Genomic DNA, 16,409 nt, shown 5'->3' with positions numbered 1-16,409 from the left:
CTTAGGTTTCTCAGCTTTTTGTCCCTTGCATGGGAAGGTAATGGGAAAGAGAAGTTCATAGAGCTGTAATGTGCCAAGAGCGGGCAGGACGAGCTGTGTGTAAACAAACAGCAGGACTGTGGGAGATGATTTAGTGTAGCTCTGGGAATTAGAACAAATGCCCTTTTTTTTTAAAAAAACTTCAGTTATCTTCAAAGACTTTTTTTTGGTAAATAAAGCATATTTATATTTAGATAATTAAATTATTGACCAAACATTTACTAGTGGTTATTGTCTTCCCAACTGTAGTGCACTGCTTTATATATATAGCCCCAAGATACATTTTCTAATCAGATCCATTTTTGTTTTCTGTTTTCTTCATTTTTCCCAGCCACCGTTTAGTCCATATAAACACATTGCACATTTTTTCCACAGCCCATAAGCAAGTAATTAAAGAGGACAAATTAAAGAATTCAGTCAGTACAAAACAATATAATTACATATTGTAAGTAAATAGCATTTCTGGATGCCGGTGACTTTACAGAAGTTATATCTTGGTGGGTTGTTCGCTTCGATAACAGCAAACTTGTAATATACTGTATTCAAAATACTGTGTATACTGTTTGAGTTGGTCTGTCAGTAGCATGCAACAGGAAATAGAAATACCAGATTTGAATATAATTACTTAATTGTATTGACCATTTTATTTTCAGATATTAACGAATGTGCTTTGGATCCTGATATCTGTCCCAATGGAATTTGTGAGAACCTCCGTGGAACCTACAAATGTATTTGCAATTCTGGATATGATGTGGACCCTACTGGGAAAAGTTGCAATGGTATGAAACAACAATTGGTCTTCTGTGCATAGTTGTGGTTATCACAGATTATAGGTTCCAAATTTTAGGAACCACCATAAGAACCATAGTGGTAATTTAAAGATTAGCAGAGATGGGAGTAATGCATATTTAAGAACTATTATTCTTGCTAGTATAAATGCAGACTTCCTTTCCTTATGCTGTTTTCATAATAGAAAACCAATAATGTTTACTAGCTTGGGATTTGGCTGGTGGTTATCACATATTATATTTGAACCATTTAAGGCACGGCCTTTGGTAGCCATTACTAAAAGATCTCTGCTGGGGATTTAGAAATGAGCAGAAAAGGAAGTGATAAGGTTTTAAGGACAAAAACTTTTCTTACCCCTATTAAAGAAAAACAGATCTGAAGACTTTTGCTTGCTTGATTGTATTTTGAATCTCCAACCATCTTTAGGTTCTCCAATCAAGTACAGAATTCTTTCATGGATCTTTGTTCACTCTACAATGATGCCAATAGAAGCACTTTGAAAATTACAGTTATTTGGGAATGTAGATCAGTGTATCTGAATACTAAAATACACCCAGTTTCTGCACTTTTGACTAATAAGAAAAGTTACAAACAACATTCAATTTTTAATTGGGACACTTAAAAGTTACAATATTAAGGTTTCCTAGCTACACAGTATAGAACAGTGTTTCCCAACTAGGGTTTTGTGGAAGCTTGAGCAATGAGAAATTAATCAGGTAATTAAGATAATTCAGCTTAGAGTCAGATTTTTTTTACACCAAATAAATTATTCCTACTGGCCAGCAATGCAATAGACATTCTAACCAACAGGCTATTGTACTGCAACCTGTGGATTTGGTAGGACCTGGAAAGTATTACAAGGGTTCCCCCATGTTGAAAAGATCAAGAAAGGCTGGTAGAGAGAGCTGTGACATATTTCTTGTGATATCTGATAAACTAAAAAAGTGTTTCTAATAGAAAAGCCCTGTCATATTTGCTTACCAAGCAGTACTGAATGCTACCATCCAATTAAATGTTACAATACATAAAACCTGGTTTTAGAGACCAGAGAGAGAGAGTCACCAGGTGGCTAAGCAGTATATTCAAGCTGCTACCATTCTGGTGCCTTAGGTGCAGGTGACTTTTTCCATTTAAATTCTTTTGTTTTGAATTCTTCTTTGATGAGATTCAACAAAATTTTCTCTTTGTGGAATTATTTGTTGCTGTTTATGTAGAAATATAACAGTACATTTGTATTAGGTCACGTATGAGTCATAATGAGACGGCAGGGATGCTGTCATCTGACAGGTGGTCAAATGGTTATGGATGCCAAAGATGATATGAATATTCTTCCATATTGTCAATGGAATATACAGGGATAATTGGAGCAATGGGCCTGAATAATTAAAGCTCACCAAAGCTGGAGAGGATACACTCTCATCAGTGAAGCCGGTTGATCCAGCAAACCTGAAATGGATCTTGTCCAGGATTTAAAACATTTGCTAACAAATAGCAATTACTTTTTAAAAATCCTTTCTAGGTTGGTTGGATCACCCAGCTTCACTTATGAAAGTGTATCCTCTCCAGCCTTGGTGTGCTATAATAAATTAGCCTCAATGTACAAACACATAGGACACAAAACAATGCTGCGCTCTCTAAACTATATTTGCCTCATCCAACTATGTGTTATGGTTTCTTTTTCAGACATCGATGAATGTGCATTGAACAGACTGCTATGTGACAATGGACAATGCCGGAACACACCAGGAAGCTTTACCTGCACTTGTCCTAAGGGATATGTCTATAAACCAGATCTTAAAACTTGTGAAGGTAACTCTTACAAACTGTAAAAACATATTGACTATGAATGTTAATAGATACTGCATGAACACTGGTGGATCTGATAACAGTTCAAGATTACTTTATCTAGTACGTACATGATACATTGCTTCTCTAGGCATGCAGTTTTAGCACAGATTGAATTACCATTTGGATTATATGCCATCTAGACAATCGTTTTAATAAAGCACCATTTTATTTTTATAGCACAATATCTGCTAAATAAAATGCACAATGTAATTTTTTTCAGTGTTTCAATTTAAATTTTTTTTTTTGGAAGAATATTGAAAAACAAACTACCAATTTATATAGTAATTTATGTGGGGGAAAAGACTAAAGATATAAGGTAAAACTATGGCCTTCCCATAAAAGATGTATTTATAGTATCAAAGCAAATCTTCCCAAATACTTGTTGATCCTACATATTGCATTATCTGATGATAGTGTGGCAACAATGCTGCATCGCTTCTGAATTCAGTGCAGAATTGTTACTCTCATGTAAACTGTACTTGCATGTACTGCCATGGAAAAAGCAAATGATAAAGGGGTCATGTTTATCAGCTTTGCCACTGCTGAATAACAAGCTTGTTGCTTGCCAATAAACACCTGGCCACACCCAGTCCCGCCCACTGATTTCTGTATTTCAGTATTTTTATTAAGATTTTCAGAACAAAAAATACAAAACAATTCAATGACAGTAGTGTTCGGACAAAGAGCATGGACACTTTGGATGTACACATATATTTAAATCCATGTGCAATGCTAGCATTACCCAAACAAAGTTATCTGCCTCATCCCAGTACAAAATAAGAAAAAGACATCATAATAAAAAACACCTACATATCCGGGGAAAAACAACAAACATTATAAAAATGGGAATGAGCATTGCAACATTGTATCTCGTGTCTTGGCCATACAACCAAACAAACAACAAACATACATAAAGAGAAGAGAGATAGAAGGAATAAGGAAGGGAAAGAAGAGAGTAGACACTACTGGGGGGGGGGGGAGGTAGAGGAAGATCGAAAGACCAACATAATCAAGGTACCGTACTCAAAAGTAATTTCCCTTAGATCGATGACTATGAACTATTAAAAGAAACCCACGGTTCCCATATATCTTCAAATTTGTCTAAGGAGTTCTTTAGGGTATTGGTAAGTCTATCGTTCACTATGATCCAGTTCAGTTTGGTAACAATGGGGTCCAGAGATATCACGGGTAACTTCCATGCTTTAGCCAAAGCAATTCTGCCCGCCAATAAGGTCAGTCTAATCAGTTTCTTTGTGGGTCTCGGTAAAGTTACCACAAGTTTGTTAAACAGGGCGGCTTCCACAGTGCTACTAATCTCTTGCTGTACGATTCTTGAGATCAATCTAAATACCTCGTCCCAAAATGTCCTAGCAATCAGACAAGACCACCAGATATGCAACATGGAACCCCTGGATCCACAGCCTCAGAAACATAGAGGAGAGACTGATGGGAACATTTTTGCTAATCTGGCCGGGGTGAGATACCATCTCCGCCCACTGATTTCTGGATTGGCAGCACTGCCTCTGCTGCTGAATCCCACCCACTGGGAGCTGCAGTGTCTTAGAGGGGAACATGATAGACAAGTTTTTTGTTTAGTTTATGAGGCTTGTGCATGACATAGTAAATGGATGTAATGATTTTTAAGCCTGTCACACAGGATCTTTTAGCTGTAATTTAAGGTTCCAATGTGGTCTAGTTAAGGTTGTTATTGACAGTATTCAAATGAATAGAAACTGAGTTAATTTGTATTTTTCTTTTCAGATATCAATGAGTGTGAGTCCAATCCATGCATCAATGGTGCATGTAAAAATATTCCAGGATCCTTTTTGTGTGAATGCCTCCCTGGAAGTACATTGGATACAACCAAGACAATCTGCATTGGTAAAAAAAGGATTGCTTAGTGAAAATAGTATTATAGTAATATTTGTTTAGTTATATTTTCCATTTGTTACTTGAGGAGCTGATTAGTAACATAACTTCTGGTTACAAGTGACAATGTTAAGCTGCTACCTCTGCTTTATTAACAATATGCAGTGTAAGGCCTACTTATGTCTTGTGAAGATTGCAAAGGAAGACCTGCTGAAAGAACTCACAACAGACTGCCAATACTGCAAATTTAAAAATGAAAAATGTACAGAAACATATTACCAAACATACTAAAAAAAAAAGTTTTGGAGCCTATTTTTAATAAGGGGAACATTTTAAAAATTTTAAACAACACAAATCTTTCTTGTAAATAGCCTGTATACAGTTCATCACTCTCTTTTGATAGATGATAATCACTATATTAATAAACTGGCCAATTTATAGTCCATCAGAAAGCATTCACTACTTTTAAAGTAGAGAATGCCACCACAGGCCACAATGGAGATTAGTGTTGTTTTTTTGCAAACGCTCTGCCATTTTTTCTATAATATTTCCAGCCCCAATTTTGTCTAATTACAGTACGATGATCACTCAATGATTTCAACCATAAAATAAAACTAAAAAAAAATTATTTGGAATGTTTTCAAATAATAATTAGGAAATGTCCCTTTTTTGGTCATCACTTCCATATAAAAAGAACCCTAAGTGTTTCATACACTTTAACCTTTCATAGGATAATGTGTTAGAGGATATTAAAAAGAAAACTTTAGTGGAATATAAAATGTAAAACAGTTTTTTTTTTGTTGTATTACACAGAAACTGTTAAGGGTACCTGCTGGAGGGATATAGTGAATGGAAGATGTGAAGTCAACATCAATGGGGCAACTTTACGATCCCAGTGCTGTTCTACATTGGGCGCTGCCTGGGGAAGTCCTTGTCTGCCCTGTGAACCAGGTACTTCTATAATCATACCACCTGACTTTTCACTGCTTTTACTTTTTTTAATTACTTTTAAATTCAGCCTATTGTTGGCCAATACAGCCACTGAACACTAAGGTCACAGGTTAGTTTTACAGTTGATCATTATAGGAGAGAAAGCTGGTGACAATAACTGTTCTGCAGCATGGTACAGTGGAATTCCAGACTATTTTTTGCAAATGGAAGGGTTAAATCTTTGTTTTTTTTACTGTCTGGCAGATTGGTGACGTATTTGGGAAATGAAGGGGGTATTTCCCTAATTGGGACACTGATGGAAATAAAAGTTTGGCAGGCAATCCAAACTGTCCCTGCTCTATTTAAAATATTAGAAACGTTTGGTTAAAATGACCCTTCTAAATAAAATAGGTCTGATATAGGATTTTCACTTACCAAGGTGTATTATAACCTTGCAAAGCATAATTCACCTAATATAGTGATAGTTCACCCTGCAAAGTATACCCAATCATGTGCAAGAAAATCTAAAAAAAAAGGGATATTTCCTTGCATATGATTGGTTTAGGTCAGCAGAGCACCATCTCAATTACTAAGCTAAGTGAAGTAACCCATGCAAAAGCAATAATGCACGTTGATATGTGAACAGCCTACATTTTTTTAATAAATGAACCTCAAGGAATCAGCTGGATTTAGCTAAGTGTAGGTATTTTCAGTTTAAGCTTTTGGAAAAGAAATATAGTTTCAGTTAGCCAAAAGCATAAAAAAAGAAGAGGGTATCAGTACATAAGGGGGTATCAGTACTCAGAAAATAGATTTCTTCTGTTAAAGTGAAGTGGAGCAGGCTTGATTCCCTGTCCAGTTTTCCCTGGTATTTGGCATGCTGAACTTGGTTTGAATAAAAATCTAATGTAACGATAGCATGCAGTGAACCTGCTAAGAAGCTGGCTGCTTATTGTCACTGACCTGCTCATGACCCTTTTTATTTCTTTAGACAATACCTACACCTTGTACTATACTTTCTATAAAAAATATGGAGACTATATTGGCTGGTGACAACAAGCAGGGAGTCCTCAGACTTCTCATTCCAGATGAGGAACCGAGCCTTGCTCATTTCACCATAAATAGGTGAAGTTGCTCCTCAAGCTAAAAGCTGCAGAAAATAAAGTATACAGTATATGATAATAAAATTATACTGTCTCCACAAATATATATTAATTAGGTATGAGGCAAATTATTTTACTGAAGATAACCACTATAAATCCAGTGGACAAGGTCCAAAGGAAGAAATGAAAATTGCTGATAATGAAAACTGCTATCTTCCTATGACTTTTAAGCAGTGTGCAACGATTTTTTTCAACTTAAATTATACCTAATCATAAAAATGAATAGCCTACAAGTATTTGTGTTAGGTATTCTGGGATGGAAAAAGACTGCAGGAGGTTCCAGATTGTCTTGCTCTGTATGGAGCGTATTTCACCTAGATTTGCATTATTTCTTATATTCCTAATAACACATTTTGTTTCCACAGATCCTGTCTGCGCCAAAGGTTTTGCAAGGTCAAGAGGCACAGCATGTGAAGGTATACTTTCTAAATGCCAAACCAGATTTTATTAGCACCCGGGTGTTAATAGTGTTATGAAATAGCAATCCATTCTCCTTCTTAAGTAAACCGACCCTATAGCCTTCACACATCAATCTAACAGACTGTGTTGGCATTTTTATAAATATACATGTTTTTGTAATATCAGATGTTAAAAAAATATATTTTGCTCATAATAAAATGTTTATATATATAATCAATATTTATTTAAAATATTCATATTTTGAAAACTGGGAAATTTGAAGTAAACTGGTGTTCAAATATTAACCCAGGCTTTGGAGCTCTTCTATTATTTCTATTATGTTTTAATTTCAGGAACACTTATAATATGTTTATGTGTAGTATAGGTCTTACTTATACGTGGACTGTTAAAGGATTTATTGGAGTATTTCCAGTTTAGCATCTGGAGGAGTATTTCCAGTTGAGTATCAGTATAAAAAAAAATTTATACATTATTATATTCCACTTGAAACGTCCCCATTAAATTCAAAGGTACACTACTGAAGTTGCAACGGCTAAATAGTTACATAACTCTGTATATGTGCCTAGTAACTAGTGTGTTCTAGTTTGAAAGCCCCATATTATTTGTCATGATGTGAGGTGGCCAAGACCTTGAAGACCCAGTGAAATGATCTACTGGATACTTCCACTGACCTATGGGGAAGATAGCTCTTCCCTGATGTCAGATCCCCGGAGACCCTTGTTTTGTGCTTTAGAGGGTTTACTCCCTATGACCAAACACTTTGGCTTTTGGTCTTGTTTTGTGTTCACCATGACAAAGCTTAACACGCCTTGGTATGAGCTAGCCAAAGTCAACACTAATAAAAAAGGGTGGTCCCATCCTTTTCTCACTCTTAATTAAAACTATGCAGGCATGTGGAATTGTCAGCTATGTGTTAATGCCCCTTTCCAAAAGAAAATTATGTAATCATGTGTACTGTCTGGCTCCCGATATCCGTGTCGTAACAAAGCAGAAGCCTTTCTCTGCCATTATGAATAACACTAAAAGTTCACTTTAACTGTACCATGTAATATTTAAAGAAACAACATGTAATAATAAAACTACATGGGTCAAAACTTTTAGGAATTAAAGGCAGGGTAAGAATGTTTTTCTCAGTTTTCAAGGTTTATGCTTAGTAAGCCAAATAGAATTCAATTTGAAAACTGCTCCAAAACCAAAAACTACAAACAGGACCCGGTAGGTTTTTTTCTGTTTATGTTCTATCTATGCACATACTTTTTTTAATGCTGCTATATTTCTACAGTCTTCTTCATAAACGTTTTTTGGCCTTTTAGTTTTGAATGATGAATCATATGTCTATTGGGAATGACTCCACACCCCAAATTGGAGAGCTCTTAAAACAATGTGATTTTTTGTATTGTTACAAAGATAATAGAGTCATTTGTTTTGGATGCAGATGTCGATGAGTGTAAAGTATTCCCTGGACTGTGCACCAATGCTCGATGTGTTAACACAATGGGATCCTTTACTTGCGAATGCCCCAATGGAATGACGCTTGATGCTTCTGGACGCACATGTCTTGGTATGATATCAAACACATTCACTAAATAATCATCTTTTTAGAAGTATTTGTTTTTTAAATTTGAGTCTACATTACACATTCTAATGAAAGATCACTTAAAATGGAATCTTGTTGATAATTAAAATAGTAGGTGGATTGCCAAGCCATTACTGGTGAGAACTAGCTCTCTTTTTTGTACACCAATATTTTTTAGACTTACTGTACAGCACAGTATAAGGGAAAATATGTAAATAGGTAAAGGGTTGTGTATTGCATACTGTAATATAAATGCAGGTTGGTGCATTTGCACCAATGTCCTCCAGTAGGGTAGGTATAATTCACACCTAGTACATTGTATATTGGTTTCCTTTGTATTTGCCAGGTTCCTATTTGGTGCTCAGGTTTTACTATCACAATTCAAAAAAATCTGCTAGACAACTTTTACAGTAATTTTGCTTGTTAGTGATTTATACATTCTAAATATTGTAATAACTTACACTGTTTCAGAATAGCCTAGAAGATTAGCAAATTAGATAGGTTCACACTATACTACACCTATCAGGATAATGACCAACAGAAGTGGACAGAAAAAATATTTTCCATTATTTTTATTGTTTTTATCAGACATCCGTTTGGAGACTTGCTTCCTTAAACACGAGGATGAAGAGTGCTCTGCTGCTATTGCTGGACGCCATCGGATGGATGCCTGCTGCTGTTCTGTTGGGGCTGCCTGGGGATTTGACTGTGAGCAGTGTCCACCGAAGGGAACGCTAGAGTTCGAGACCCTTTGTCCAAGAGGACCAGGCTTTGCTTCTAAAGAAATAACACCTGGAAAAGTCTTCTCTAAAGGTAACACTGTTTAGTCCTTCTATTTATGTGGAGGAAACACTAAATGTATTATAGATGATTAGTCTGAACAAGTGGGAGTCAACTTACTGGTTATATAACTGGTTATAAAGTTGAGGCCTTGAATTTCTGATATCACCAAAGGCCATTAAAAAAGTGTGTATTAAAAAGTGTGGATTAAATTTGTGTTGTGACAGAGAGTGTTTACAGACATAGATGTGACAATCCCTTTTATTATATATGCATCCCTTCATTTTATGTCCCTAAAAACTGCTATACATTACTGTTTAATAAAATTCAAATTATTTCAATGGTATATATTACATTCTTGACTGCAACTGATTTTAGAATTTAGTATCTCTTTTGTCTTTATTGTGCATGCCTAAATTTTGATTTCTGGCACACTTATGTTCATATAGGTTTTAATTTAACTAAAGATATAAAAACACATTCTGGTTCCAGTTCCATTAATAATATTGCTATTTCCTGCAGATATTAATGAATGTAAGATGATCCCAAGCCTATGCAAGTATGGAAAATGCAGAAACACTATTGGTAGCTTTAAGTGCCGATGTGACAGTGGTTTCGCCCTGGACGCTGAAGAAAGAAACTGCACAGGTAAATGTTGGTATAAACTTATGTAATTCACCAATCGATGTGTGTTTTGGTTCTCGTTAACCTTATCTGTTCTTTCTTTCTAGATATTGATGAATGCAGGATATCACCAGATGTGTGTGGACATGGCAACTGCATAAACACACCAGGAGACTTTGAATGTGACTGCTTCGAAGGATACGAGAGTGGCTTTATGATGATGAAGAACTGCATGGGTAGGTGGTGATCTCATTTGGCCTGATTATCTTAAAATATAATAAAAACCGTGGAAACTTTTAGAAGATCTAAAAATAGTATTGGATTGTAAATGCATGTATTGCATGCAAGTGATTTCAGGGTTGCAATTCTGCTAACGTTTATTGTTGCAAATTGACAGACATTGATGGAAATAAAGAGAGAGGGAAATGTTCGATAGAGAGATAGATAGATAGATAGATAGATAGATAGATAGATAGATAGATAGATAGATAGATAATAGATAGATAGATAGATAAACAGATCCTATATGTTTTGTTATCATAAGTTCATAAATAAGGTGTCCTAGACAGAAAGAAAAAAGAGTTTTTGTTAATAGATATGTAACCAGATGTTCACTTTTTATATCCTATATTGTAGAATTATAGGAATGTTATTATGTTATGATAAATGGTGTTATATACTTATTCAGTTATATCCTTGCAACCTTTTGATATTTAATTAAATTCTGTTATTGCACACAAATTATATAATATTGTTTTCCTTAACCTGGAACATTATTTTCATCTGTATTTCAGATATTGATGAATGCCAGCGAAATCCACTCTTGTGTCGTGGTGGCAACTGCATTAACACAGAGGGAAGTTTTAAATGTGAATGTCCTGATGGGCATGAGGTCACACCCGATGGCAATGCTTGCTTAGGTATGTTAATTCTCAATTTTTGGCATTTAATTTAAATTCAAATTAAATTTAGAATGAAGTAGAACTGTGCCAACAATATTATACACAGCAGAGTGCTATCACCTTTTCATTAAGGATATTTTACCAAACATGGAGTACAGTTCAATTTCTTAAATATTAAATATTCTTAACTAAATACTTCACAATGTATTAAACATTTTAACATACTGAAAAATTACATCAACATCAAAATAGCAGCTAAAATCCTAATGGTTACTAAAAAATTTAATTCATTGTTTTGAACCAGAACCCAATACCTAATGTTCTTTCAGACAGTTGTAATGACTGTTCTTTATCTGCTAGGGGTAGAACCCGCTGTATAATCATTCTAAATTGCGATATTCATCTCCTTTGCAGATATCAACGAGTGTGAGCTCAGCACTGACTTGTGCAGACACGGAAGATGTATAAACCTGATTGGACGATACCAGTGTACTTGTAATCCTGGATATAAGCCATCCGATGATAGACTCTCGTGTGTTGGTATGTCTTTTTTACTATACTATTGTAAAAGAAATACCAGCATAAAGATTAAGATTATATATTATTGTTAATACCTTGCATTTTTATAGTGCCGACATATTACACTGTGCTTTACAAAGTCCATACTCATGTGACTGTCCCTCACAATCTAATTTCCCTTACAAATGTCATATGTTCTAACAGTATAAAGCCAGCTTTTGGGAGGAATCCAATTAAAATGGAACTAAAGCCCCAATTCTTTACGTCGGCAGGTGGTTATTTGCAAGAGAGGACAGGTGATGTCCCTTCTGCAATAACTATTCTTACCTGCCTGATCGCAGCTTATAGCTCTCAGATTTTGCTGAGGTGCACATGTACAGCTTAGCATTGGATGCCAGGAAAACCTAGCAGACCCGGCATCCATTGTGCATGGCAGGAATGAATGAACTCCTGCATGTCTGCGTGGGTGTTACGTTATCCTAGCATGCCCAATCAAGATGGACGAGGATCATCTCTAGAAAGAAAAAAATAATGCAATGCTGGTGCCCTGCGATGGAACAGGAATAAGGGAAGAGTGCTGGTTACACTGTAACCTATCACCACGTTTTTGCATTGTGAGAGGAAACTGGTGTGTCCGTAGGAACCCATACAAACATGACACCTAAGTGCTGCTCAGGCAAAAGTTTTAGCTACGGAGCCAACTGCGTCTCCCTTTATATAATTTTAAGATGCTGAGCATTGTCATTATTATTATTTACAATTAAGAGCATACCATAATGTGCATGCTTAGAATAAGTAAAAGATACCTCAATCCTCGTGTTTGTAATAAGATTTTTTTTTTTTGGTTGCAGATGTTGATGAATGTGAAATCTTCAATGGTGGATGTGACACAAATTGTACAAACTCCCAAGGAAGTTATGAGTGCAGTTGCCTTGAAGGCTTTGCTTTAATGCCGGACCACAGGACATGTACAGGTAAGTCTGATCTCATTCTAACCATAAATGCAAGGCATTTCATTGTCCAGAGTAGAGAACAGATTACCCAGAATATACATATATAGAATGTTGTTTAAATCCTAGTAAAGTAATATTAGAGGAGGGTAAATTAGGGTGTGATTTCATGTATTACCCATTACTTCCTTTCTTTTCCAGAAACCTTTATGCATAACAAAATTTCTAACTGTAATGAAATGAATCTGTGTGGTTCAGGTTTAGTTATTATTGTTGCAGTCTTTTAGGGCCTATTGGGTTCTTACCCAGGGTTTGGACAATTGTATAAAGTCTGTAGCGGGACATTAAGGGGCACATAAAAGAGTAAATATTTAATTCTAATTTATGTTGGGTGATAAATATCTCAGCATAGGTTCCATATGATCAATTAGTAGATCAAAAAAATCAAAACAATTGAAAATCATATCAAAACAGTAGATGTGCAAAACTTGAGGCTTTGACATTTGCAAATCACAGTATTTGGTGAAGGAAAGGAAAAAACTGCCTAAAATTACAATTTTTACGGATATATATGTTTGTATATAACCTTAAATTTATCAATAAAATGTTTCTATTGAAAAAAAAAATAACAAATTGAACTGCATCAATGACAAATACCCACTATCATTTAGTTCATCTCTAAGTGATTGCTTTTAAGCAGGTTTGCTTTAAATCACCTTTTATTATATTTTGGCTGCCTATACTACCTTATCCCACTCTGACTATAATATATTATTTTACAAACAAACAGTGCAGGTTCTATAGATAACTTAGGATATACTTAGTTCGAGTGTGTTAGCATTGCGGTTTTATTACCTGTGTGAATACGGGTCATGTAATATGTGCGATATGCTACCACTATATACATTGCCAGTGGCAAAGCCATGTGCCATTTCATAACCTTTTAGCCCCAAATGCTACAGAATCATGCAGAATCCATAGCAGCAGGTCACTGGTAACACTGGCCTCTTTAGCAACGGAATGATTACAAAGAAGCTAGCAAGAAATTTCTAAAAATTCCTGACATTGTCAATCTGTTGCCATGGCCCTCTTGTGCCATGAGCTATTTGTAAGCATTTGAGGATAGATCTAAGAAGCAGTTCTAAAGCATGTTCTAAATGTATTTGGGTCTTCATAGAATTTCACACCCGAGACATTATGGTGATAAAAATCTTAGCAAGTATTCTATATATGGTCCAAGCAACAACTGTCACCCTGTATTTTATCCATAGGTTTAGCACTATGAAAAAGTAGGAGACAGAATTTCATAAGACTTGGTCTAAAACTCTAACATAGAGGAGGCCCTCATTATATAACATGGGATAACTATGCTCTTACTCAGCAGTGGAAAGAAAACTGAGACTTTTGCAAACCTTTACTTAATTAAACCATTGGGTGACCCACTTTGGTGAGAGGTGAAGCAGTCAGCCAGTTTCCTGCCAAGATAAAGCCATCTACATAATAGTCTATTTACAAGAACATAGATTTATTGTGCAAATACTGACAAACTTTTCTCTATTTGGAATGGAATGCTGAAGCTAGAACAAAACAGGCCCCAAATGGTTTCTTGTTCTGACCACATGCAAGACAAGACATTTTTTTTACATAATCTGATCTTCAACCCTGCAGTGCGTAGTATATAAATCAGTACTGAAGAGCCTGTGGGACTCCTGGGAAGTTTTTTTAAGTGCTAACTTTTTAAAGGGGGTTTCCACTTACATAAAAAGGGTTTTAAAAGGTAGTAAAATTTTAAAGACCCCCTATTCTTCTGTCTGACAAACCTAAATGGGTCACAATTTTTTTTACTTAAAGAGGAAGTAAACTTAAAACTACCCAAAACAAAACAAAAAAAAAAATCACGCTTTCCTTTGATACCACAGAGCAGTCGATCCGTCAGGAGTTTTCTTCCATCAGGTCCTGCTTAGTCCTGATATTGTCTTCGGGCCAGCACAGAGGGAGCACCAGGTGCTGCCATCTTCTCCTCTCTTCTTCCTGGTTCCTCTTCCTATGTCACCCGAAGCGGCCGCGAGATTGGGTGACATAGATTGGGAAAAAAACTTGCCTATCTCACTGCAGATTCATGAGATCAACCCATCATCATTCCCTTTTGATGAACAGGTTCCATCTGCGCATGCCCAAGAGCAGCCAAGAGCCTCCCGGGATGCATGACGTAGGTATCCCGGGAGGCTCTGCGCTCCCATTCATTCAAGGAGGCTGTGCTGCACCCTTTTTTTTTTGTTGCTTAAAAAAAAAACAAAAAAAAAAAACACAAACATAATTTTACTTTAAATAAATTGGGATGTTTACGCTTTCATGTAAAGTGAAAATTTGTACGCTTTAAGTAAAACCTGAAGAAGTCACTGCCTTGAAATCATACATTGCACAAAATATTGTCTCTGCTCTGCTGGAAATGTGTTTTTGATTTTATACAATTGAATTAACTTCTTTCTTCTTCTTGTTTCTGATAGATATTGATGAGTGTGAAACAAACCCCAACATTTGTGATGGAGGCCAATGCACAAACATACCCGGAGAATACCGGTGCCTCTGCTTTGATGGTTACATGGCATCTGTCGACATGAAGACCTGTCTAGGTAACTTACAGTTTTAGATATACTTTAAGGATTAGCGGTACCTACACAGTATTTTATTCTTCCAAAAGGAAAGGAAAACCAATCCTATTGACCTGCTGAGTAAAAAAATATGACATATTTTATTACTCAGCAAGTATATGATATATGATATAGTAGGTCAGCAGCAGGATCCAGTGAGCCCTATGGTGGACCCAGGGGATCAACACACTGGAATTTTCAGACAGGAATTCTGCAGTTTTCATGGGTATGGGCAGCAGGGGACATAAGAGATACTAAAGATACTATGAGCCTGATTTTTAAAGCTTTCCAAGGCTGGAGAGCCTTGAATACACTTTCATTAGTGAACCTGGATGATCCAGCAAACCTGGAATGAATTTCTTAAAGTCATTTGCTATTTGTTAGCAAATGTTTTCAATCCAGGATCAGACCCATTCCAGGTTTTTTGGATCACCCAGGTTCACTGGTGAAACTGAACTCTCTCCAGCCTTGGAGAGCTTTAATAAATTAGGCCCTAGGAGTAAAACGTAATTAAGAAAAATAACGGACTTCTGATCCAATATGCTACATGTTTGTAAAACACTAGGGTCAGATTTGTTTCACTGTTAAAGGAGTTAGCAGTACTGTAGCAGTTCCTTATAACAGGTAGTAGATATGATATAATACTTATCTCAAAGAGACCTATTGCTTGTTTGTAACAGTTGTGTTATCTCAGCTCTTAGGAAACTTGTGCTGTATACAGATATTCACACTGTATTTACCACTTCACACCCAACATGACAAGTGTATTTACTTTCAGATGTTGATGAGTGTGAACTCCATGATAACATCTGTCTGAGTGGAAGTTGTGAGAACACAAAAGGCTCATTCATCTGCCACTGCAATCCTGGCTATTCTGGAAAGAAAGGGCAAACTGGATGCACAGGTAACATGCTGAATATATCACCTCAATTTTAAAGATCCCTACAAAAATCAACTTGTACATTTGAGATATGTGTGAATATTAATTAATAAATACTTTTGTTTCTGGTTGGAATTGGGGATGGCCACTGATATGCAATGAACCAGTCTCCCAAATCATACTGCTATGGCATGTTGAAGAGGAGTGACTATGCACAGCTTTTTTTTTTTTCCTTTTACATAAGGCATGGAGACCCAAAGTTCTTTTTTTTTTCAAACTTCAGAAACTTCAGTACATATATTGATGATTTATGTAGTTTAATCAGCTTTAATCCAGAAGGATAAATGTATGGAAATTTGTGGCTGCATTTAATCAGTCTTTTGGTGAAATATTGTGCTCTCTAAAAGTTGATTTATTTGATGATATACTACATTCCCCTTGTTTTTATAAGAATTTAAAGCTAAACTCT

At 35.9% G+C, this 16,409-nt stretch overlaps 1 protein-coding gene across 1 annotated transcript in view; it reads left to right on the top strand.

The window, feature by feature from the left end:
• Positions 1-16,409, top strand: part of FBN1 (fibrillin 1) — a 157,323-nt gene that overhangs the window by 95,030 nt on the left and 45,884 nt on the right. The window contains exons 18-31 of the mRNA XM_072399100.1: positions 693-818; positions 2,512-2,637; positions 4,438-4,557; positions 5,359-5,496; positions 7,004-7,054; positions 8,494-8,619; positions 9,223-9,447; positions 9,937-10,062; positions 10,146-10,274; positions 10,833-10,958; positions 11,355-11,480; positions 12,311-12,433; positions 14,917-15,042; positions 15,839-15,964. Coding sequence (XP_072255201.1) covers positions 693-818; positions 2,512-2,637; positions 4,438-4,557; positions 5,359-5,496; positions 7,004-7,054; positions 8,494-8,619; positions 9,223-9,447; positions 9,937-10,062; positions 10,146-10,274; positions 10,833-10,958; positions 11,355-11,480; positions 12,311-12,433; positions 14,917-15,042; positions 15,839-15,964 — 1,794 coding nt within the window. The remainder of the gene's footprint in view (positions 1-692; positions 819-2,511; positions 2,638-4,437; positions 4,558-5,358; positions 5,497-7,003; positions 7,055-8,493; positions 8,620-9,222; positions 9,448-9,936; positions 10,063-10,145; positions 10,275-10,832; positions 10,959-11,354; positions 11,481-12,310; positions 12,434-14,916; positions 15,043-15,838; positions 15,965-16,409) is intronic.

This window comes from Pyxicephalus adspersus, chromosome 2 (genome assembly GCF_032062135.1).
Source record: "Pyxicephalus adspersus chromosome 2, UCB_Pads_2.0, whole genome shotgun sequence".
Taxonomy (NCBI): Eukaryota; Metazoa; Chordata; class Amphibia; order Anura; family Pyxicephalidae; genus Pyxicephalus; species Pyxicephalus adspersus.
The sequence above is the reverse complement of the archived record's forward strand: the minus strand, read 5'-3'. Positions and strand labels throughout refer to the sequence as shown.